The sequence below is a fragment of the Talpa occidentalis genome, unplaced genomic scaffold (genome assembly GCF_014898055.3).
Source record: "Talpa occidentalis isolate TD23 unplaced genomic scaffold, MPIMG_talOcc4v2.1 talOcc4.2, whole genome shotgun sequence".
Classification (NCBI taxonomy): Eukaryota; Metazoa; Chordata; class Mammalia; order Eulipotyphla; family Talpidae; genus Talpa; species Talpa occidentalis.
Genome location: NW_023602073.1, coordinates 49,233,151 through 49,257,344, shown reverse-complemented (window position 1 = coordinate 49,257,344; position 24,194 = coordinate 49,233,151). Strand labels below are relative to the sequence as shown.

The window sequence follows — 24,194 nt, the reverse complement described above, 5'->3', positions numbered from 1 at the left end:
GCCACAGACACCACCTGTGCAGCCCAGCTCCTGCACTTAGGTGCTCAGTACAGTGGTTTTTTTCCCCTCTGTTTCTTCATCAAATACTCTTCTAGCCTTTAGGCCTTGAGAATTGTCCCTACTGGACAGTGATTGGTGATGTTTGAGGAGTAAATATGGAAGAGAGAATTACTCCTTGTCTCTTTATTTATTTTCAAATTAAGTTGGAGATTCCAAGATGGACTCTAAGTTGAGATGATCATAAATGAAATTTTAAGGATGGCAAAGTGAGATGTTTCAAGAATATACAGAAATTTTGAGTTTTAATAGACCAGACTTCAGGCAGAAACCAAGCATTTCTGTGCATCAGGGTCAGTCAGTCTGGCTCCATGAAGACAGACACGGGAGGCCCCTCAGGACAGGGAGAGTGAGCCTGGGCAAGATAGTCCTGCTGGTGTGAGGCCGTGACTCTGTGAGGAGTTGGGTCCCTGGTGGGTAGAACTTGCTGTGAAGTCCACACCCTGGCAGGAGTGCGGTGAGGGTCTCAGTCACCAGGTAGTGACTCTGGGGACTGAGCCCTGGGAGAGTCTGGGGGACAGACACAGGTACTGCCCTGAATGATTCCAACTCAGTGAGATGTGATCCCCCCATTTATATTTTGGGGGATAGAATAGCAGACAGGGGAGCATGGTGAACACTGTGTCTATCAGAGGCTGGTGCTCAGGTCAGAGGTGACGTCTCGTGTTCTCAATGGACCGAGGAGTTTTCTGAGTGGACCAGGCCGAGGGACAGCAACAGCAGTGTTTCCTTTGCAGACAAGCTTAGCTGAGGCTGGTGAGGCCCCTCCCTGCTGGACATGGAGCAGGACTCACAGGGCCTCCTCTCGGGATCCCACATGGTTCCCAGATGACACATGTCAGGGCTGGGGTGGAGGACAGGATCCCCAAGCCCAATAAGCAGGTGTGAGGTGCACAAGTGGGATCACGAGGTTGGCAGAGACCCCTGTGAGCAGGTCACTTCAGATGTGGCCTGAAAGGTGCAGTTTGGGGAGCAGAGGCAGCAGGAGCATCAGGGACTGTGAGGAGGCCTGAGGCTGGGAGAGCTCTCTGAATTGGAGTCATCTGAGCCAGAGGGGGCCCCTGGGAGAGCAATGGGAGGGGGATGAGAAAGGGAGGGGGAGGCCTGGGATCCCCTCCTTTAAGCAGAGGGATCCCCTGAAGGGATGAGACAGGGAGTTGACTTGAGCTGACTGGAGAGGGTCATGGTCTTGTAGGGAAATGGACTCCTGGAAGTGAGGTTGGAGGTGGGGTGGGGCGACCCTTGGGCCAGGTGAGAAATGAGGGTGATGTGGAATAGGTGCTGTCATGGACATGGATTGAACATTTGGTACATTGGCAGTAGACTGGGTGGGGAGTGGACTGTGAAGATGACCCTGGAGGTTCTGGCAGAGATAACTGGGGGGACACAGGTGCCCTTCACTGAGAAGGGAAACTACAGAATGTGAAGGAGGAGGGGAGGCCCAGGCTCCCTGGTTTCCTTGGAGACATAGAATTGGTCCTTCCTGGTGACCCTGTGTCCTCATGGGACAGTGACTGGTCACTGTGACCAGGTCTTGGGTGACATTAACATCTGAACAAGCCACAGGCCCCGTCCACGCAATGTGGGCAGGACCATGTCCTGGCAGCTCCTGGTGCCCAGTGCTGATTCCTGGTGTCCAGGGTGTGGGGGCTCCTCAGCTACTGTGAGGAGAAGAAAACAGGACCCCTGGGGGCTCCTCACATGCTCTGCCATGTGGGGTGACAGCTGACCTGGGATCAATGGGGTGGCACAGACTGAGCCCTTCAAGGGGCTCAGAGTCAGTCCTGACTGTGCCCCACACTCACCCTTAGTTCTGGGTATGGGAGCCAAGCAGCCTGGAGCACAGTGGGTGTTCACAGTGGGTGCTGTATGGGCACCTCCCCTGTGCCTGCAGGGGTGTCAGAGTGCCTGTCTCTCCCCTCTGCTGACCCATCTGATATGCTGTTTCCTTCCTGAAACAGGAAGGAAGTGCTCCTTTGGGTGCACTGTCACGAGGGCAGGGTGGAGGCTGCTGGGATTGCATTTCAGCTTTCACTTTCAGATCATGTAGGAGCCAGAGAAGGGTGACTGTGTTTTTGAGAGAAAACTAGGAGGATCCCAGGGATCCCACCCCTGGTGAGACACCCCTCAATGAGTGCTGAATTCTTCCTGTCTACTCTCTTGAGGACCATCTTCTCTGAGCCATGAGACCCCCTTGGCACCCAACAGGGCTCCTGAGCAGCTAACAGCAGGTGCTAACTCTATAAGAAGGTTTGGGGAAACACTGAAACTTCTCAAGTTCGAAAGGACGTCCTAGAAGCCCCACCATTTCAAAGCAGGTATGTCAGTGTTCTGAGCAGAGTGGGTTCGGGGTGTGGGATCCATGGGGTGGGAAGGGAAGGGAGAATGTTTTTCTCCAATAAACCTCATGGTCTCTAGCAGCACAGAGGCTCAGAAGCCCCGAGAGGAGCCAGGTCTGTCCTCCATGGTCTCAGGGCCTAAGGGGTCACCAGGAAGGGTCCTGCTTCTGTTGGTGGGGGTCCCTGTGCCTGCTCTCTCCCCTGAGCCCAGAGCTCCTGGCTGCCCTGCTCCTCTGTGTGGGCCTGGCTGCCTCCTGCCCTGTCTCTCCCCAGCCCTGAGGAGATGGTGCCCTGCTCCTGCCCCAGCTCTGTGCTCTGCCTCCTCCCCTCCCTGCTGCTCCTGTTCCAGCTGCCTCCTGTGGGGTCCCAAGGTGAGTGTGTCCCTCCCTGTCCTGTGTCTCCCTCCGGTGGGTGGGGCCCAGGGGCTCTGGGAGATCCTCCTTCAGGAATTGTCTTTGCTCATTTGTCTTAGCATAATGTCTTCAAGTTCCATCCGTGTTGCTTGAAATGGCATGATTTTACTTATTTAAAATATATATATATCTGTGGGCCTCCTTGGTGATGCAAGGGGTTAAGTCTCACCATTATCAAGCTATCACCAGCCACCACAGCAGGAGTTTGATCCCTGGCCTGGGAGCTGACCCACATCTTGTAGCAGACCTCTCCTGTCTTGCTAGCTGCTCCCCTCAGCAGTCTATTTCTGTCAGTCTGCCTGTTCTGCTCCCCACTTTGTCTCTGGTGAATCCCCTTAACCCCCACACCTCTGGCTTATACCCCAGCTCTTGTATGCATACATTAATAAAAATAAATCTTAAAAAAATCCGAGAACGATTTCATGATGTGTGTGTGTGTGTGTGTGTGTGTATGTAATGTTACTCTATTTCTTTGAATGTACCTCTGTTCCTGTCTCTCTTCAAATTGTGGAATATCCATTATGCTTATGTTTCCTTTCCTCATAGATTGCTTAGTTCTTCCACTTTTTTCTTTATTTTTCTCTTTTTTCTTCCATTTTGGTCCATTGTTCATTTTTACCATCAGGTCACAGATTTGATCTTCCATTTGGTCGATACTGCTCCAATAGCTTCTCCAGGAGTGATCTTTTTACAGCCCCCATCTCTGTGGTTTTAATTTAAGGCTTCTATTTCTATTTTCTCTTCACTCATTTTATTTTCCAGGTCATTCGTTTATTGTTCTGAATTTTGCTATTTGATTCACTTTTCAGTGTTTTCTCCATTTCTTTGACTTTTTTATTACAGCAATTTGAACTCTACTTGATAGTAAGATACGATCTTCCATATCTTTGTAGTTGCATATTGCAGAGTTGGTCTCATCTTGTGATTTCATATTCCCTTGAGATCTCAAGTTTCTTGGACTTATTTTGCTGCTTTGAATTTCCTATTTTTTGAAAAAAAGCATCTGTAGTGGTAACTTAGAGAGTTGAACTACTTTTAACTTTCCATCAGGTGACCTGTTGTGTTTTTAGATTTGTAACTTAGGCAGGACTAGAGACCTGATCCTTGAGATGCTGAGTCAGAGACTGTGGGGCCTGTAGTCATCCAGCCTCTGGTGTGGGTGCTCTGGCTGGGGCATGTGAGCTCATGTTGTGGCCCCCTAACACCCACTTCTCCCAGTTTAGTCCTGAGACTCTGCCCTGTGCTCACTGTCCCTGAGCTTCAGGAGAGCAGGGCTAGTACTGAGGAGGAATGGGGGTGCATCCAGCTCTGTCTCCTTGTTACCTCACTTGGGTACCTTGTTAGCTGGGAGCTTCCAGTAGAGCTGTGAGCCCCTCACTGTCAGCTCTCCCTGCCCAGGGTCACATGCCTGGTTGAGTGACCACCACAGTGTGTGCTGTAGCCTTCACCACCCTGACCACAGACTCCAGGTGTCTTCTCTGCCTAACTCTTGTTCAGTGAAGCATGACTATCCTCTGTGCTCCTTTTGGTGCTGTCTGCCTGGTGACTGCTGTATAAGAGTGTTCCATTTTGTTGCAAGCCTGGTGTTCTCTGGGTGCCCTGTTCACTCATTCACATTGATGATCCTTTGTGCAATGAAACGGATTTCCTCAAATCAAAATGGATTTCCTTTTAGTCCCCCAAGAACTCTTTTGAAATGGACATTCTTGGGTGCATCCCAATCTGCTACATCAGGCCTGGGGTAGGGTCCCTGCATTTTACAATTACAAGCCCTCCTGGAGATTGTGATGCTGAAGGTGAGAATCATGGAGTTAGAGTTTTTTATGGAAGGTCCTGCTATCAGGTACACCAGTGAATGAGGGAACATCTTTGACATAATTTCTGGACCACAGGTTGTGGTTGGAAGATCTTTCCCAGATTCAGAATTGTCACTGTTAATCCTTCATGTCAGCTGTCTGCTCATCAGACAACTTCCCTCAGCCTGCCTGGGCCTCCCCCAGTGATGTTGTGTGTTCCCCGATATGACTGTGTCTCTCAGCCTTTCTACCTCCCATGTCTGTGTTCACAGGGAGTTTCCGTGTTTTTGGTGCCCCAGGCCCCATAGTGGCAGAGCTGGGTGAGGATGTCACACTGCCCTGCTTCCTGTACCCAGTCATGAGTGCAGAGAACATGGAATTGAGGTGGTTCCGGTCACATTTCTTGGAGTCAGTGTTCATCTATCGAGACCAACAGGAACAACATGAGGAGATGATGGCTCAGTATGTAGGGCGGACCTCGCTGGTGGGGAAATTCCTCAGTAAGGGGAAGGCTGCTCTACTCATTCACAGGATTCAGGCTTCTGACAATGGACTGTACAACTGCTTCTTCAGCAATGGATACTTCCATGAGCAAGCCAGCTTGGAACTGCAGGTGGCAGGTTGGTGACATGTTAAATATCTGAGTCCTGGAGTGTAGGAATTGGGGAGAAAATAAGGGCAATGGAATTTAGTTTTTCATTTCATTTATGAGTAAGAAAAGGCTTATTCATTCATGTTTTATGAAATGTAAATATACAGGGTGCCTATTACATGTCTGGCCCTGTTCTAAACTCTTGGATACAAAAGAGAATCTAATAAAGGTCTTCATTCTGTGAGTTTATATTTGTAGTGGGAGAGAAAGAAATCATAATAAATAACGAGGGAATAAATGACATTTTGAAGTGAAGTGATGAGGACAGGAAGTTAAATGGAGCAGGGAGATGGGTCAGCAATGTGGGGCTGGGGTTGAGGGGACATTCTAGTAATAAATAATAGCTCAGGCTGGTGCGAGGGGAGCAAAGACTGCAGGGAAGTGGGAATACAGCTGAGTAAATATCTGATGTGTGGCTGTCCCTTCCTCCCCAGTTTTATAGACAGATAATTACTATGTGTCATATGTAATGTGAGGCATACTGCATAATGACTGATTTATATATACAGTGAAGTGATGGCCACAATAGGTTAAATCACATCTGTCTGCTATTAGATGTTTAATAAAAAGAAAAAAAAAAAGAAGCAAAAAAAGGAAAATTTCCTCATTGAGAAAAAAAAAATCATTGGAGTTTGTCCTTTAACAACTTCCCCACACGTCACACAGCAATGTTGGCTACAGGCATGCTGTATGTTACAGGGAAGGGAATTTCTACGTGGAGGCATAGCCTGTGTGAATGACCTGGGGGGAGCGTGTGTTTGGTGTGTGATCTGCTCACATGGAGTCCTCATGGCTGGTGGGGGAGAGTGAGGGGCAGGGTGTTGTGAGGTGACGATACGGTCATATAAAATGTTGTGAGTTCATGGTGGAGAGGTGGAGAGTGGCTGATGAATGCTACCAGAGGTAATCAGAAAAACCTCCATGTGATGTAGGTATTTGAGCTGGGACGTCATTTTATCTAACAGGGTCTATAAAGCCCCTCAGACCAGATGCAGAAAGGATGATGGAGTCCACAGAGCCTGGTGATTGTGGACAACAGCTGTTAGATTCTTTAGTTTGGGGGGCTGGGCCTAGAGGGCACAGGTGTAAAAGTGTGAGCACTGCAGAGAGAAGAGGCTGGGGAGGAGTAGCAGATGAGGAGTCCTGGTGTGCATGTGTGGTGTGTGCATGTGGGGCTGTTGGGGATTTTCAGCACAGCAGCGCTTAGCATGTGACTCTGGCAGTCATGGGGAGGACAAGGGCGGGGACAGTATCTGGAGTTGTGGCTGCAGTTACGGGCTGGAGAGGGGGGCTGGTTCACACAGTGCTGGTGGGTGCATCGGAGATGCCATCAGGGAGGTTTTGAAATAACCCAATTGAATGAGGAGAATTGGGTCACAGAATTTAAAGTGGAAGAAGGGATTGCAGAGGCTTCTGAGGCTTTGTAAAGTCTGTGTGATATTTAATGTCAGGAACATTCATAATGTGTATCAGTTGCCTGTTACCATAGTGCTGCTGTGTAATGAAGAACCACAGATAACATCTCACAGTGGCCTGTAGTAATGGACTTGTATTCACATGGGCTGTGAGGACTTCAGCTAACCTGGCATGGACTTAACTACTCGCCACTGAACTTCCTCCTACATTGTTTGGTCAGATGAAAATGTCACCACATGGACTTTGGCTGGGCTTGTTACATGAATGGTAATGGGCTCCTGGCTGAGGGAGAACAGCTTCAGGGGGAAAGGCTGGTGACAGGCCCTGCTCCTCCTGAACTACAATGTCCTTCCATGAAGGTCGCAGAGGGAAGACCCCTGGGGCAGCATTTTAAACCTCTGCTGAGTCACATGAGCTGATCTCTCATTAGTCACATGAAGTCACATGACTGATCCCAGAGTCAGAGTGTGAGTAAAATGTACATGGCAAAGTGTTAGCCATTAAGAACATTTTTATTACTAATTTACCTCAGATGAGACAACAGCATGAGTTCAGATGTAGAATTTTGGGTGTGAAGAGCATGTGAGGAATCCTGGCAGATGTACCCCACAGGGATGGGGCTATCAGGGAGGGAGGGAGGTGGGGAGACTGGTGAGGTGATATTTGGAAGTGATGTATGAGGAGACACAGGAGCTGAGGGAGAAGAAGCTCTGGGAGAGGCTGTGAGATAAGACGGGGCTTTAAGGACTGGGCCCTGGGACTGCGCTGCCTTCAAGGAGCAGGTGCAGGGAGAAAAGTCCGGAAAGGGGCTCAGCGGGGGGTCCAAGTTACAACAAGGCACCCTAAGAGGGAAGTGACCAACCCAAGATGGAGGTGGTTTCAAGGTGAGGTCAGGAGTGTCCTGACTGAAGGGAGACTGGGTGAGAGCACGGTGGAGACAGGGGTTGACAAATGGGAGACTTTTGTTGAATCACCCAGAGCAGAATGGACTAGAAGAAGATGCTGCCAAATGGAGGCTGAGAGGTTGGTGAGAAATGAGAAAATACAGCTGTTTATGGATTATAAGATGTGCTCTTCTAGCAAGAAAAGAATTCTACAAAGATTTGAACATGTTCATATAAATATAAAAATAATAGGTAGGAAAGTAGAGATGAACATGTTAGGTCATCATCTTGTTCCTCCATGGATGGTCTCCCCTATACCCCCTAAAATGAACCTCCCCCTGACTCCCCTGGAGGTGTGCACAGGTGGGCCCTGCCCCACCTGGCTGTCATCTTCCCTCCGCAGGTGTGGGCTCTGCCCCCCATGTGCACATCACGGGGCCAGAGGAGGACGGGGTACGCATGGTGTGTATGACCTCAGGCTGGTTCCCAGAACCCCAGGTGCAGTGGAGACACCCCCATGGGGTGCAGTTCCTGGAGTTCTCAAAGATCCAGTCCCAGGACACTGAGGGTCTGTTCAGCGTGGAGGCCTCTCTGGTAGTGAGAGACAGCTCTGTGGGGAGCGTGACCTGTTCCATCCTCAACCCCGTCCTGGGCCAGGAGAAGTCCATGGCCATTGTCATCCCAGGTCAGCACTGCTCCCCACTCCCTGCAGGGTCAGAGGGAGGGGCTAGCATCCCCAGGGGTGCCAGTTGGGCTGGGAGTCCTAGGCTGTGTCCTGATGGGGTCTCTGTGGGGTCTCTGTCTGCAGAGCCCTTCTTCCCCCGGGCCTCTCCCTGGAAGCCGGCTTTCCTGGTGAGCCTGCCCTTGCTGCTGCTCCTGCTCCTTGGAGCTGCCTGCTACACCCGGAGAGAACATTCCACACTGATGCGGGAGCTGCAGGAACAGAGGAATCTTCGTCCGGCTAAGGAGGAGCACCTACAGACAAAGGTGGAGGTCCTGAAGGACATAGGTAAGGCAGAACAGGGGCCAGGCTGGTGAGTGTGGCAGTGGGTGCTGAGAGGGACCAGCTGATGCCAGAGTTGGAGTCCAGAGTCCCTCTGCAGTGAGATCAGAGCAGGTGCTGAGTCCCAGAGGGGACAGTGGAGCTTGGGGGCTCATGTTGGTCTGATGGTGGAACTTCTAGACACAGAGAGATTCATTTTTGTGTCTTCTCTGGACACAAGCTTTGTTCTTAGGGACAGTTTGTGCTTATATTTTTCATTCTCTTTCAGATGAACTCCAGGCCATTCTAGGTAAGCTCTGCTCTCCCTCCTGAACTCTCCGTGCCCCCTTCATAGGAGACATTCTGGTTCTTAGCTCACCTGTGTCCTGTGTTGTCTTTCAGACCAGAGGAAGGCAGCTTACCTGGCTGGTGAGTGATGCTCCAGGTCTCCTGGGTCCCTGTCCCCTGTGCTCAGGGGTCCCTCCCCTTGGCTGTCTAAGCACAGAAATGTGGACCCTTCCCTGGGGTGGAAGTGGGAGCTGGTAGGACACAGGACCCTGCTCCACGGGTTCTCCAGATCTGGGTGCTGTTTCCCCCTATTGTTGGGATCCTGGTTGGTGGTGACCCTTGGAGTCTCCTGCATCCTGGTCTCATTCCATCCCTGAGCCACCATGGTGCTGGCTTTCTAGTCCTCAATGCATCTTGTTCTTGGTCAGCACCCTGATTAAAGCCAGCTGCTCTGGGATTTTATAAGTAAATGGACTCTTGAAGTTTAGGAGTGTGACCTCCTCCTGTCCTCTCTCCCCAAACAACCCCAAGAAAATTCTGTTCTCTCTACTCCTGAAGATGCTGATCAGTAGTGGTGGGAGAGGACGGGGTGACCTTGCATGGGAGGGAGTGGGGGTACTTTCCTCTCCCACAGAGTGTTTAGCACTAGAAATGCTACATTGGAGGAAGATGGGCCATTTCTACTCTGTAGCAGGTGTGATGCCCAAGGTGTGTTTTTATTTCATCTTCCCATTAATTTCCTAGGAAATACTGAATGTAATAATTATGGAATAATATGTATGTTAAAAAATATCTTCCCATATTCTGTTTTTGATCCTATGTAGCAACACTGAGTAGCAAGTGAAGCACGACCTTTGAAGTCTTTGAAGCCCAGAGCCACTCAGTGACTTACCCAAAGCCCCACAGCAGCAGCAGGCAGGGCTGGGTCAGTCTGTCCTACAGGCTCCTGACCTGAGCCAGGGGATTCCCCACCATCCCCTGCTGTCCGCACAGGGCAGGAGGTCATGACCTCTCAGCCTCTCCCCTTCACCCCCTAGAGAGTCTCACCTGCAGAACAGGGGATGGTCAGGGTCCCTGGATCACAAGAGCAGCTGGTTGTGCTGAGGTCTCACCTGTGTGTTCCCTTTCAGCCTGGAGGAAGGCCCAGCTGTATGCAGGTGAGTGGCCCTGAGGGTCCTGAGACACCCTCCTACCCTTCCCTCTGCCCCTTCTCCATCAGGGACCCCCACCAGGAAGGAGCTGGTGTCCCTGGTCTCCTCTCACTCTGGAACCTCCATCCGAGAACTGCAGGGCCCCCCTTGTAAGCACAGACCTGCCTCCACCTGTCCTGTCCTCCCTGCAGGTCATCTGACCCCTTCTGACCCCTTATCACCTGGTCCTTTCTTGTGGGTGAGGACAGTGGGTGTCAGTGTGAGGAGAGGTTGCAGCAGAGAAAAGTGTGGGTCAGGATTTACTGATCTCTCGAAAATTCCAGATTCCTATTTCCTGCTTCGGAGTCAGGTCTTGCTAATGGGCCCTGGGTTATGGATCCTTCTGGATCCAAAATCCCTGTCCTATTTTGGATCTAGTTTTTGTTTTCTGTTTCCTCTTGATTCTCTGTCTTCTTTTTTAAAAATTATTTTATTGATTTTTTTTAAGATTTGTTTTATTATATTTATACAAGAGCTGGGGTACAGGCCAGAGGCAAGGGTGGGCGAGAGGATTCACCAGAGACAGAGTGGGGAGCAGAACAGGTAGATGGACTGAAAACACTGCTGAGGGGAACAGCGGAGGAGACAGGAGAGGTCTGCTGTGCCATGTAGGATTCTCCCTGGCTGGCCAGGGGATTGAACTCATGTAGCCGAGGCTGTGGACTGCTTCATAGGTTGTGTCTTAAACCACTGCACCACCAGGGATGCCTGGAGTTTTTTTTTTAATCCACTTGAGTGTACTGCTCAGCCAGCTGTGCCACCAGGAAGGCCTGATTCTCTGTCTTCTCGTGCATGCTCTGATTCATGTCCAAGCTGGATTTTCTTCTATCCCTTATAGTTGTTGAGGAATCAGTTGTTTAGAACAGGTGTCTGAGTCTGGGTCAGAGCTTCTGGGGTGTTTATGACTCCTGGGCGGGGGCCTGTGAAAGATCTGAAATTACATGTAATATCCTGTTTGTGTGTGTGTGTGTGTGTGTGTATTTTTTTGTGTCTTTGTAACAAGATAAACAATGTATGATTTTTCTCCATCATCTTTTTTTTTTTTTTTTTAATAGAGGCATGCTTTATTTATTTGTTTGCTGGTTTGTTTTGTTTGTTTTGCTTATACAAGCACTGGGTACAGTCAGAAGTGCGGGAGGGTGAGAGAATTCACCAGAGCCAGAGCGGGGAGCAGAGCAGGCAGAAGGACCGAAGTACACTGCTGAGGGGAGCAGCGGGCGGCAGGAGAGGTCTGCGCGCCATGTGGGACCCTCCTCCGGTGGCCGGGGAGCAGCCGGGGATCGAACCGGCGCTGCAGAGGCTGCGGGCAGCTTCGCAACCCCGCACTCAACCGCTGCACCACCGGGGAGGCCCTCTCCATTATCTTTTTAAGGAGAATTCTTTTTTTTTTTTTTTAATAGAGGCATGTTTTTTATTTATTTGTTTGTTTGTTTGTTTGTTTGTTTTTGTTTATACACGCACTGGGTACAGTCAGAAGCGCGGGAGGGTGAGAGAATTCACCAGAGCCAGAGCGGGGAGCAGAGCAGGCAGAAGGACCGAAGCACACTGCTGAGGGGAGCAGCGGGCGGCAGGAGAGGTCTGCGCGCCATGTGGGACCCTCCTCTGGTGGCCGGGGAGCAGCCGGGGATCGAACCAGCGCTGCAGAGGCTGTGGGCAGCTTCGCAACCCAGTGCTCAACCGCTGCGCCACCGGGGAGGCCCATGTTTTTTGTTTTTTCAGAGGCAACTCTGTAAACTGGAAAAGAACAAACCTAAAATAGTTATAATCCTTTTCCAAAGAATTGGGAGGCAATTTGAAGAAAAGTCTGGATGGAGAGAGAGAGGGGAAGGAAGGAGAGGGGTGTGTGGGAGAAGAGCCTTCTAGAGGTTTTGGGCACAGTCACCAGTTTGAATCTGTGCTGTGCAGACACTGTGCAAGGCTTGGGAGTGAAACACAAAAGGCTTGGGCCTTTTGAAGTACGTCAGATAAAGTCACACTTTAAAAACCATTATTGAGGTGACCATCTAATTGAGCTGCCTCTCACATGAGCTCCCCTTAACCCCAGGCAGGGTCTGCACAGGGTCATGCAGGGAATGTCAGAGATGCTGGTGAAGGGAGATCTGCTCAGGGGTTTGTTTATGGTCCTGGACACAAACCCTGGAGAGGGGGGTTCTGGAGGAGGGGTCTGGGGACCAGGAGTGTGAGGACCCTCCTGAGAGTCTCCGTGGTTCCCCTGGGGCTCATTTCCACACAGTGAGGATCACAGAGTTGTCTTTACCATCATTCCAGCCTCTGCTGAGTTCATGTCTCATGCATTTTAACATAAATTTTCCTTTGGCATGCAAAAAGAATGATGTGTTTGAATGAAACACCATGAACACAGTAGAATCAGCATTTTGATACTGACAGAGTCACAGATGGATACATGTGTGATCTCGTATTATTTGTAAAATTTAACAAAATTTTTTTACTTAAAGTTTTGCTACAAAAATTAACTGACTTGCTCAGTGCATACACAGTCCTGGGCACGCTGTGTCTCACATTAAATGCCACTTCGATTTTCTGTTATTGTTCCTACTGCTCCTGTTCCTGTTCTCCTCCACGCCCTCTTTTTTATTGTTGTATAAAAAAGCATGGTGTAAAGCATTAGAACTGGAGGTCAACTAATAAGTAAGTAAATGTAGGGGCCTCCCTGGTGGCTCAAGGGGTTAAGACACAAGTTGTGTCTATGAAGCTAACCGCAGCCACTGCAACACGAGTTTGATCCCTGGCCAAGGAGCAACCCACATGGCCCAGCAGACCTCTCCTGTCTCGCCCGCTGGTCCCCTTAGCAGTGTATTTCAGTCAATCTGACTGTTCTGTTCCCCACTCTGTCTCTGATGAGTCCTTTCACCCCACACACACCTCTGGCCTATATCCCCATTCTTGTATGCATAAATAAATAAATCTTTACAAAAACAAGTAAATTTAAAATCTCCCTTTTTTAGAAGAGGTCACACATCTGCCACCCAATCATTGCATGTGATCTTCTTTCTTATCAAGCAAAGATGGAAATGCCAGTTTCTCAGAGTGAGCTTGTGCAAGTGTGGCTGGTGTCACACATTTATACACCATGTGCACAAGATGTTGTTCCTTATTCCTATAGATGTGGATCCTGGATTCCCCTCTCTCCCCTTCTCCCCCTCACACAGTTGAGAAAGTCACACTCTCCCTGACGGCCTCAGAGTCTTGCTGTGTCTGATCTGAGTGTTGGGGAATGACCAGGCAGGTGTGGGCTGGGGTATGACATGGCCTTGGGCGTTGGGGGAGAAGGGCCTGTGCTCCCCTTTCAGTCATTTCAGGGACTCCCCTGGGGCCATGGGTCTATGATCCTGTGTGGCACATGCTGAGGGGGCAGGGCACACCCCTTCTGGTCATTAGGGCTTGTGGGTGACCCTCCCTCCACAGCAGAGTCAGGGTCTGGGTCTGTCTCTGGTCAGCAAATTGATGAACCTTCTGGCTCCTTCCTCCTGTCCCACGTCCTTGTCCTCCTCTCCTCAACCATCCATCCCTCCCTCCCTCCCTATTCTCCAGACCCCTCTCTCTCCCTCCATCTCCCCCCAGAGCAGGTGACAATTTGGGGTCCTTCCACGTGCATCATGGGGTCCTGGTGCTCCCTCCATACCTTCCCCTGCCAGGCTCTGCTCACCTTCCTGGGCCCCCACATGGGGCATCAGAGTTCCAGCTGCTGCTGACACATGTCACCACACCCTGAGCAGCGTTAAACACACAGTTTATCATCTCACACGCCTGCGGGGAAGACACCTGAGACCACGTCCTGGGACTAACTCCAGCGTCTGGCAGCTCCTTCCTTCTAGGCTCTCCTTCCTCGAGCAGGATCTAGGGCCCCTTGCATTGACTGGGGACCCCATCCTCTGTCTACACATCCTGCCATGTAGCCTCTTTATGGCCCTGCTGCCATCACCATGTGACTGTCTCTGAGCACAGGTGCAGGGTCATGGCTGTTAAGGCTCACGTGATTGGTTCCTCCTGATGATCCACAATAACATCCCTGTTTCTGGGAACAGGGATCCCATCTTTGTCCCACCTGCAGGTTTCTCTTTCCTCTGTCAAGGACACATGTTTACAGGTTCCTGGGCTGAGGACATGGACACTTTTGAAGTCATTATTCTGCCTCTAGAGAGAGATTTTACTTTGAAGCTTCCATCTTTCTGGGCTCTTCTTGAAGGAAACAGTTGTGTCAATCCAATGTGTGTGTGTTCTTCTCTGTCTACAGGGATACTTTTTTTTCCACCACACATGAAAATGTGGAAAGTTGTCATTAGTGTTTGATCCTCTCAGTGTGTGTCCATGTCCCCTACTCTGCACATCTCTCTCCTCCTAGAACCCTCTCCACCCCTCCTGAGTGGGCAGGACCCTCTGCTGAGTGTCGTGAGTCTCCTCACTCATGTCACAGTCACCCCACATGTATCTCAGTCACGTTGTGTCAGTCTCTCTGTCTGTCTGTCTGTCTCTCTTTCCTTGTTGGACAAACAGATTCATTCACAATCAGAGGGAGAAGCTCTGCCCACCAGCCCCCTCGTCTCCAGGTTTCCACAGGCCTTTGCTGCCCCAGGAGGGCCGCACACAGGCCTGAGCTGGTTGTAGCTCTAAGCCCCGTGGCTCAGAGAGAAGCTGCATGTCCATGTCTGTTAGTTCTTCACAAGCACACGCAGTCCTGGGCACTTCATCTCCATAGAACCTGTTCAAGAAAACCTGGTTTCCAGGATGGGCCTGTGGCTGGTGACTTCCAAAGTATAAACTGATGGTCATATGTGGTAAAAGAACTTTCTGTTCCGTTGGTGTCCAGCTTCTTACTCTGCGTATTAAGCTTTATGTCTTAAATCATGGAAATTTGCAGTATAACAACTCTGTGTGTGTGTATGTGTGTATGTATCTAAAAATTAAATGCATCAACTAAATGTTTCCAAATATTTTCCCCTGTGAACTCTGTGTTACTGTCATTTAGAAAACTAGGCATGGGCCCTGATGTGTCAGTATCTAGAGTCCCTCACGTGACATGTGTGTCTCTTGCAGATTGGCGGAAGGAGCAGTTCCGGGCCTGTGAGTGACTCTGTTCTCTCTGGGGCTGCTCAGCTTCTGACCTTTCCTTCTATTCTCTGTGTGGGCACAGATTCTGCACGCTCCGTGGGGGTGGGGTGGATGCAGCTGTGTTGTCACACAGCTGGGCTGAGGGGTGACTGGTCATGGGTGCTGAAAGGGGCTGTTTAGTCCTTGGGGTCCAGGTGGGTCCCCAGGAGTCCTGTGACATATCTGACCCCCAGTAATCTTGTGGCTCCTTCTCTTGCTTGGGGACTGTGGGCTGGGGTCACCAGGCTCTCATTTCAGGGAACATATCCCCCTCCTCATAAAGCTGAGTATCTGGGGTGAGGAGGTGTGTGTCCTTGTTATGTCAGGCTGGTGTATGGGTTCTCTCTCTGCAGGGCCTGTCACTCTGGATCCAGGTTCTTGTTATGGTGGAATTGTCCTCTCTCAGGATAGGAAGAGTCTGAAGAGTTCCAAGGATGGAAATAAAGAAGGATACAGTGCTTGTGGTCTTGAGGGCATCACATCAGGGCGATGTTACTGGGAGGTAGAGGTCAGGAATGTACACAACACTGAGTGTGCACTGGGGGTCTGTAGGGAAGATGAAAAAACTACATTTAGTATTCCATCCCCACTGAAAGGGATATGGATTATTGGCTGGTACAATAACATTTTCTTAGCCTTTGCTGATACTCCGCTACCCCTTAGGCAGGTTCCCCACAGGGTGGGGGTTTTCCTGGACTATGATCACGGGGACATCTCCTTCTATGACATGACTGATGGCTCCCACATCTTCTCCTTCCCTCCTGAGTCCTTCTCTGGGACCCTCTTTCCATATTTTGTCTGTTATTTTGGAGACGTGTCCATGACCCTCTGCTCCCTGGAGGTTGGGGCCCAGAAGCCCTCTGTGCCCATGAACAATCCTCTTTCTCTGGAGGAGTCTGTGTGTTCCCCAGGGGAGGGGATCCCCTCAGGCTCTGGTGTGGATGGGGCTCCCCCAGGGTCTGAAGCCCCCCTCCTCCCCTGTACCTCTGAGACCATGTCACCATAGGGCCCCTCCCTGCCCAGCCCTGCCCTGGGCTCTTCTTGGGGCTGCAGGTTCCCTGTGGACAAACCTGTGAGTGAGTCCCGGATGCTGGAGTCTTGTCCTCCTTATCTGGGTGCAGTTTCCTGAGCCGTGGCTGAGAGAAGAGTCAGGTCAGGCCTTGTGCTGAGACATAACTTTGAACCCATTTAGGGTAGAACTAATTTTTCCATGGGAAAAATTTATTTGGTAAAGAAAATATTTACTAGGGATTTTATGCCATTAGGACAAGAAAGGGGATGAGCTGAATGATTCTCCTAAATTAATTGGAGTTTACTTTATCCAACTGGACTTTGTGTGGAGGAACCTAGAGCCTGATGGAGGGTCCCCAGATATTTTAGGGGTCTGGACTATCTGACCAGAAACTTCTGCCTCCAAAATATTTGGGGAAATGGCAGACGACAGACTTTTAGAGGAGCCTAATATTCTGTTATCTGCTTCCTACTCTGGAATGGATGAAATACACTTAATCTTATCAAACCTGATGAGTTTCTATGACCAGTGATAAACTTGTGGTGTGTTAATGTGGTGACCTCAGGAGAAGGATCTGGTTCCTCTTTTGTGTCAAACCATTTGGAAAGGAGAAAACAGCTCCCTGAATTAAGATGAGAATGAAAAAGAGACTTTCAGACTCAGGGTGACTTGGGGAACTGAAACTTGAGTTCTATGGACCCCTGTGCTGACTTGGTCACGGGAACCACAGCTGCCAGAGGGAGCAGGATCCTGAGCCCCAGACCTGCAGGGAGGAAGGTGTGAACCCTCCCCGAGGGGACACTGACTGGTTCTGTTGGGAGGAGAAGACAGAGAAGGAGGAGTGGGGGAGTCAGATGTCATAATCATGTGTGACTATAAAGAGATTTTAATAGTTTTAACAATTTCTCTTCTGTGTATTAATTTGTATTTATTACCCATTGTCTTCATTTGTCATCTTCCCTTGTGCTTTTATACAAGTTGATGCAGTTTATGTTTATAACATAGTTTTGGGTAACAGAATAGATAAAGGGGTGCACTCCAGACCCTCTAACTCCAAAAACAACATCAAGTAGAAGCCCTGGTCCAGGCCCAGTTTTCTCACTGGAACAATTCCAGTCCTTCCAGCCATCTGCCAATGTCCTAGAAGAGTCAGAGTAATCTCAGGTTGCCTAAAGCCAAAGCATCGGAACTGACACTGAATGTCAGGGTAAGATTTTAGAAGAGCATAGATAAAAGGAAGTCATAGGTGAGCCAGCCAATGTGGAAAAGGAGAGTATACTGCCTGGCTTTTGTGTTAAAAAAACATCAGTCTGTTCCCCACTATCAGTTTTTCCTGGGCTCCTGCAGGGAAACCATGATAGGAGCTGCTTCTTAGACATAGGTTTGTAGCTACAGGTCGACCACTCAGTTAATATTTTCCCCAAGGGGCTTTCAGATGAAACAAATATGGCGCCTCTCATAAGTTTAACTAAATCCCTGGCTTCCAAAAAAAACAAGTGGGAAACTCCAAATACCAGATACCAAATAGAAATCAAGTAAAAAATACCAAATATTTCCCAATTCCCACTCAACCAGGCCTAACACACTAAAGAGAGCTCAAAATTGAGGGAGACTGATAGACTCCCTCCCAAACTGAAGAGAACCGAACTCCCTCTGTGAGGGCCAAGAGGGCGACCCCTGGTCACATGCTGCTTATATTTCCAAAAAGAGCCCCTGGCTGCTTAACTCCGCCCTCAGGTCCTCGCTACCCTCCCTTTGGGGGTCATGGGATTGTAGTTCCCAGTGTCTTGATGGAGTGGGGGTGGAGTCCACAAAGCCTATAAGGAGTTTGCGCAGGACATCCTTTCCCCCTAACAAGTGCAGCATGGTGGATTCAGGGGCTGATGCTCAGGTCAGAGGGGCCTCATCTCCTGACCTCCCTATTGCTCTCTCTCCTTCCTCCATTTTCCACCTCTGATGGTCATTTGGCCTTTCCCACGTACCTGGAGGGATGCTGCCATGTCCCGTGGTGCTTGGATCAGAGGTGACGTTTCATGTTCTCAGTGGACTGAGGGGTTTTCTGAGAGGACGAGGCTGAGGGGCTGATGGGCAACAGCAGCATCTCCTCTGCAGATGAGCTCAGCTGAGGCTGGTGAGGCCCCTCTCTGCTGGACATGCAGCAGGACTCACAGGGGCTTCCTTTGGGGTCCCACGTGGTTCCCCAGATGACACAAGTCAGGGCCTTGGGGGACAACAGGCCCCCAACACTAACAAGCAGGTGTGGGGTGCACAAGGGAGGTCAGGAGGTTGGAGGAGGCCCCTTTGAGCAGGTTACTTCAGGGGAGACCTGAAAGGTGAGGGTTTGGGGAGCAGAGGCAGCAGGAGCATCAGGGACTGTGAGGAGGCCTGAGGCTGGGAGAGCCCCCTGAATTGAAGGAGTCACCTGAGTCAGTGGGGGCCCTGGGAGAGCAATGGGAGGGGGCCAGAGAAGGGGAGCCATGGACACCCCTCCTTTAAGCAGAGGGATCCCTTGAAAGAGTGAGGCAGGGAGCTGACATGAGCTGACTGGAGAGGGTCACGACCTTGGAAAGAAATGAACTGGATGAAGTGAGGCTGGAGGTGGGGCGGAGAGACCCTCGAGAAGATCAACGCTTGGCCTGGGGAAAATGAGGGTGGGTGGGATGGGTGTTGGAGGTGGACATGAATTGAGAAATATCTTGATCTTTTCAGTATATTGGAAGTAGGCTGGGTGGGGAGTGGACTGTGAAGATGACCCTGGAGTCTCTGGCAGAGATAACTGGGGAGACACAGGTGCCCTTCCCTGAGAAGGGGAAACCACAGGAAGTGAGGGGGGAGGGAGGCCCAGGCTCCCTGGTTTCCTTGGAGACATAGAATCAGGCCTTCCTGGTGACCTGTGTCCTGGAGGGACAGGGTCTGGTCACTGTGACCAGGTCTCAGGTGACATTAACATCTGAACAAGCCACAGGCCCCGTCCATGCCGTGTGGGCAGGAGCAGGTCCTGGCAGCTCCTGTGCCCAGAGCTGACTCCTGATGTCCAGAGTGGGGGGTTCCAGGGTCAGTTGCAGTGAGGGAAAGAAAAACAGCCCCCCTGGGGGGTTCTCATAGGCTCTGCCATGTAGGGTGACAGCTGACCTGGAGTCACTGGGGTGGTCACCATTGGACACATTGGGACTCAGTGTCAGTTGTAACTGTGCCCCACACTCACCCCTAGTTCTGAGTCCGGAAGCTGTTGTGCCCAACGTCGACCAGTGCAGTCCCCAAGGACACACAGACAGCCACTGTAAGATCATAAAGGAGTTTATTACGGGCTCAAGTCTGGGCTCGTGACACGCACTGATGTAACAGCGGAGGTCAGGAGCCCTGAACAAAGGGAACAGGGATCTTATATAGGGTTAAAAGCAGATCTCTAAAAATTAAATCATGTTGGCAAACATTCATTGGATACACAGGTGTATTTCCTAATGAGACACAGGGCAAGCTAGGAATTAGGCAATTTTAGGGACAGTGCAGGAGGGGACCTCTGAAGTATTTAGGGAGGCTTCAGAGATAAGGACAACCAAGGGAATGTAACCAATTCCACTAGGAAAAACAAATATCTCAGGACGAAGGACAACATTGTTAACGCTGGTCCTGGTTTCCTTCAGGTGGTAAAGGGAGGCAGAGATTGGAGAAATGGAGAGTGGTTTAATTTATGGACAACTTAGAAGGGCAGCTGTTTAACTTCAATGCAGGGATGCCCATCCAGAGGACTGGGCCATAAAGATAAAGATGTAACAAATGGGGAAAGAGAAAGCTGTTAGATAAGGAATGTGAAGATCCCCCACTCAGTAGCAAATTAAATGAGACAGCCAAGAACTAACCAATCACAAAGAAACTGGTGGAGCTTTAGAATAATTAGGGAAAGAAGGTATATATTCCCTGAGACACGACTCCACTTTGGCTTCCTTGCCCCTCCCAGGCCTGGTTTCCTGGCCTGGGAGTCCCACTTTATTTCTGTTCTTTTTCTCTCAATAAACTTTTTCTTTGGCTAAAAAAACCTGCCTCTTCTCGCTTGCTTGCCTGAGCGTCTGCAAAGTTCCTGCTGCGGCTTCGTGAGACACCAACCCGTGGGGGTCTAGTGGCTGGGGCTCAGCGCTGCCCCTGCAGCCTGGGATCTGTTCCTGGCTGAGAGACTAGGCCTGACAATTCTGGTATCACCATGAAAGGATGAGACAGGGAGATGACATGAGCTGACTGGAGAGAGTCATGGTCTTAGAAGGAAATGGACTGGGGGAGGTGAGGCTGGAAGTGGGATGGGGTGACCCCTGGGCCAGGTGGGAAATGAGGGTGATGTGGAATAGGTGCTGGTCATGGATGTGGACAGAACATTTGGGTGCATTGGAAGTAGACAGTGAGGAGAGTGGACTGTGATGATGACCCTGGAGTCTCTGCAGAGATAACTGGGGAGACACAGTGGCCCTTCACTGAGAAGGGGAAACCACAGAAAGGCAAGGGGAGGAGGCCCAGGCCCCACGGTTTCTTTGGAGACATAGAATCGGGCCTTCCTGGTGACCCGTGTCATGGAGGGACAGGGTCTGGTCACTGTGACCAGGTCTCGGGTAACATTAACATCTGAACAAGCCACAGGCCCTGTCCACGCAGTGTGGGCAGGACCAGGTCCTGGCAGCTTCTGGTGCCCAGCGCTGACTCCTGGTGTCCTGGATGTGGGGCTCCTGGGTCAGCCACAGTTAGGAAAAGAGAAACAGCCTCCCTGGGGGCTCCTCACAGGCCCTGCCATGTGGGGTGACAGCTGACATGGGGTCACTGGGGTGGTCACTGTTGTGCAGAGCCCTGCTCGGGCCTCAGTCAGTGTTGACTGGGTCCCACACTCACCCCTAGTTCTAGGTCTGGGAGCCAAGTAGCCTGGAACACAGTGGGTGCTCAACAGTGGGTGCTGGGTGGGCACCTTCCCTGTGCCTGCAGGGGTGTCAGGTGCCTGCCCCTCCCCTCTGCTGGCTCCTCTGTTCCTGCTGTTTCCCTCCTGATAACCGGGGTGCACTCTCAAGAGGGCAGGGTGGAGGCTGCTGGGATTGCATTGCAGCTTTCACTTGCAGACAGTGGAAGGAGCCAGGGAAGGGTGATTTGTATTTCTGGGAGAAATTTGTGAAGACCCGCGAGCTGGCCTCTGTAGACACCCCTCAACATGTGCCAGATTCGGCTTGTGGACCCCCCCGGAACCATCTTCTCTGAGCCGTGAGACTCCCTTGGCACCCAGCATGGCTCCTGAGCTGCTAACAGCAGGTGCAAACTCTGTAGGAAGATTTGGGATCTGCGGGAAACACTGAAACTTTCAAGCTTGAAGGGACACCCTAGAAGCCCCACCATTTCAAAGCAGGTATGTCAGTTTTGAAGACATGTTTCTTTGAAGAAGGAAGTGGGGAGCAGCTGACTGTAAGGAGCCGCTGAGAATGTGGTGAGGCTGAGTGGGATGGGAAGTGGTGCAGGAAATGGTGCAGCTCTAAGAGGACCCAGCACAACCACATTGAAGCTTGTGCTTCACTTGTTTTAATATTGTGTCTGTGACATCCTGGGGCAGGACCCTGTTTGAGAATTTTAGGTAGTGACTCTTCAAATATAATTTACTGGGAGCCATGCTCCTCATGTTTTCTGACAAAGGTCCGGGCATGGGGCAGATTCCGGAAAAGTCAGGAATCTCGTTAGCTGACTCCTGCTAGATTCTCCTCATTTGTTTATGGCTAGTTTCTACCATTGTTAAAATACTCATTTAAAAGTAAAACTACAAATGCTTTTTGATCAATTACTGAATAACCAATTTGATGGCAAATGGCACTGTGTGATACAAATGTTATATTTTTTTTTATAAAATTAGTAGTTCTCTGTCAAAAGGCAGTAATTCAACATTGGGCCTTATATTAACAAGTGAAAAAACTTCTGGGAACAAAAGGCTGTAAACATCCCTTGGCCAAGTCTTTAACATGGAGAGGTGGGCTTTTGAGGCAAGGGCTAATTGGAGAAGGAAATTCTCTTACTTTAAAGTTAAAGATAGCAGTTGGGTGGCAGACACCACCTATGCTCCAAGTGTAAGAAAATTCCTGATAAGCCAGGAGGCACCATAGCCTGGCTCCTGCTAAATTCTTCCTGTTTGTTTAGGGCTGACTCCCCTGGATGTGACAATTGGTATGGTAGCTGTTAGAGTATGCATTCAAGAATAAGTCAACAGCAATTTTGTGACTGGTTAAGCTAATAACCATGGCAGCACAAATAGTGCACTTGGAAATAGTCAATGTTACAACTACTGATATGTCACGGATTAACCATTCCGGGAACCAAAAGCTATAACCAACTCCAGCCCTGCCTCTGATGAAATATTTGTAGTTCCTTAAAACAACAATCAGCAATCTTACAGAGAAAGGAATTTTCCCTTGATCTTAAAGTTAGATACTTTAAGATACTTTAAGAAACTAGGCTGACTAGATAAGTAGAGGAGTAATAGGTAGAAAACTCTCTGTTTAGATTAGGAGAATTCCTAATTGAGAGCTGATTGAGAGCTGGGGCCTAGGGAAGAGTCAGTGCTGCTTGCCTGGCAGTAACACCCTCCAGGCCCTTGGTTCCTAAATATCGAATCAATATTAAAACAATATACTATACATGATGATTTCTATATTAAAGCCTTCTGTTTTTTGCTTTAATCATTTGGCTATATGTTAGTCTAAACTTTGTAGGTTAGTTAGAAAAAATCCCTTTGTCTCCCTTCCCCCAGGTAACTTCCTGCCCTTTGTTTCCCCTAGCCCTTAGTTAATCCTTCACTATGGCAAACATAGAAATGTTAGTTGCAGTCACATAGGCTTTTTGCTAGTAATAAAATGACTGTTTGGTTGTTTAAGATAAATGACTATTCTAAGAACACTTTTGCTTAGCAACTGTATCTTCTTTAAGACAAAGAATAATAAATGTCAGGACCTCTGCAGGTGGGCAAATAGACCCTTGACTGTTCTTGAGAAAGATGTGATGATTGTTATCTTCCTGCCTTAATGCATATGCTTATGCACTCACAGTGCTTGAAATGTATAAATAAAGGACTGCTGAGACCCTTAGCAGGATGATGTCAGCACCCTGACCAATTGTTTGTATCTCCTCATTTCCCCTCCCCCTCATTCTCTACAATTGTGCAGACACTGTCCCATCCTTCAGGAACCTGACACCCAGGCTGCTGTGGCTGGCTCGCAGCAATAATTCATGTAATTCTCATTCTGTTGAAGAAATAAATTCTAGCCTTTTACACAGGCAGGGGAAGAATAATAAGTACTTTAGGAATGGTGAGGCCAGGAAAGTTTTATTACTCCTGCATGAGGTCTCAGACCTCATAAGTCCCATGAGGTCTGAGCACTGGTCCAGAGACAAAGAGTTTCTTTTACACACAACCATTTTACATTGATAATGTTGGTTAGTTCACACACACATTCTTGACACAGGAAAAGGGGAAGGACATAGTTCTTCCAGGATGGCCTGGGAGATCAATCAGCCTGGCAGGCTGCCAGACCTTGTTATTGCTTATTAAGACCTTAATATGCTTATTAAGGAGCAAACTTTTATTTACTTTACATTTCCAGGTCTATGACTCTTTAACAGAAAGATTTCTTTTTCTTAGCTGTTCCCTTTCATTTCCAACCTTGGTTGGGAGATGCTGATACTATTCCCATTTTTCTGTGGGGAAAGTGCAGCAAGAAGGTTAAGAGACTTGAAGATGATGGTCACACAGAGAGAGGGTGAGTCTAGAAATGACCTCAGAGTCAGCCCCAGAATCTGCCCTCCCAGAACCATCACTTGCCTCTCCCCAACCCCCGCCAGTGTGTGGTTTGAGGGTGTTTTCTCTGACCAGGACTCATTTCCCTTCTCTGCTGCTCTGAGTCACTGGGTCCCTCACCATGAGGCAGAAATCACCACAAAGTTAGAAAGGACCAGGATGAGCCCTCAGTAGGGATCTGACCCGGCTCCTGCTGGAAGCCATACTACTCATGTTGTCTGACAACGGTCCAGGCATGGTGCAGATTTCTGA

General features: G+C 49.6%; 1 protein-coding gene and 1 long non-coding RNA gene across 7 annotated transcripts; one reads left to right on the top strand and one right to left on the bottom strand.

The window, feature by feature from the left end:
• The first annotated feature begins 1,567 nt into the window (after nucleotides 1-1,567).
• LOC119251357 (butyrophilin-like protein 1) lies at nucleotides 1,568-17,175 on the top strand. Of its 4 annotated transcripts, none has more exons than XM_054698666.1 (11): nucleotides 1,568-1,720; nucleotides 2,223-2,375; nucleotides 2,670-2,767; nucleotides 4,878-5,225; nucleotides 7,961-8,242; nucleotides 8,366-8,566; nucleotides 8,829-8,849; nucleotides 8,942-8,968; nucleotides 9,865-9,984; nucleotides 15,073-15,099; nucleotides 15,480-17,174. In XM_054698666.1, exons 3-11 carry the CDS (start codon nucleotides 2,680-2,682, stop codon nucleotides 16,130-16,132), a joined length of 1,767 nt encoding a protein of 588 aa, XP_054554641.1. In that variant the 5' UTR covers nucleotides 1,568-1,720; nucleotides 2,223-2,375; nucleotides 2,670-2,679; the 3' UTR covers nucleotides 16,133-17,174. The 4 variants fall into 4 exon arrangements, with proteins under 4 accessions (XP_054554641.1, XP_054554642.1, XP_054554640.1 ...); XM_054698667.1 differs by having other exon boundaries at nucleotides 2,099-2,375; nucleotides 9,958-9,984; XM_054698665.1 differs by having other exon boundaries at nucleotides 2,099-2,375.
• LOC129146443 (uncharacterized) lies at nucleotides 14,386-19,395 on the bottom strand. Of its 3 annotated transcripts, none has more exons than XR_008553187.1 (4): nucleotides 19,344-19,395; nucleotides 18,121-18,384; nucleotides 16,197-16,262; nucleotides 14,386-15,672 (listed from the first exon to the last, which is right to left on the bottom strand). It is a non-coding gene; the product is annotated as an uncharacterized LOC129146443 (long non-coding RNA). The 3 variants fall into 3 exon arrangements; XR_008553188.1 differs by having other exon boundaries at nucleotides 18,121-18,316; XR_008553186.1 differs by having other exon boundaries at nucleotides 18,121-18,464; nucleotides 19,344-19,360.
• Between the last annotated feature and the right edge of the window lie 4,799 nt (nucleotides 19,396-24,194).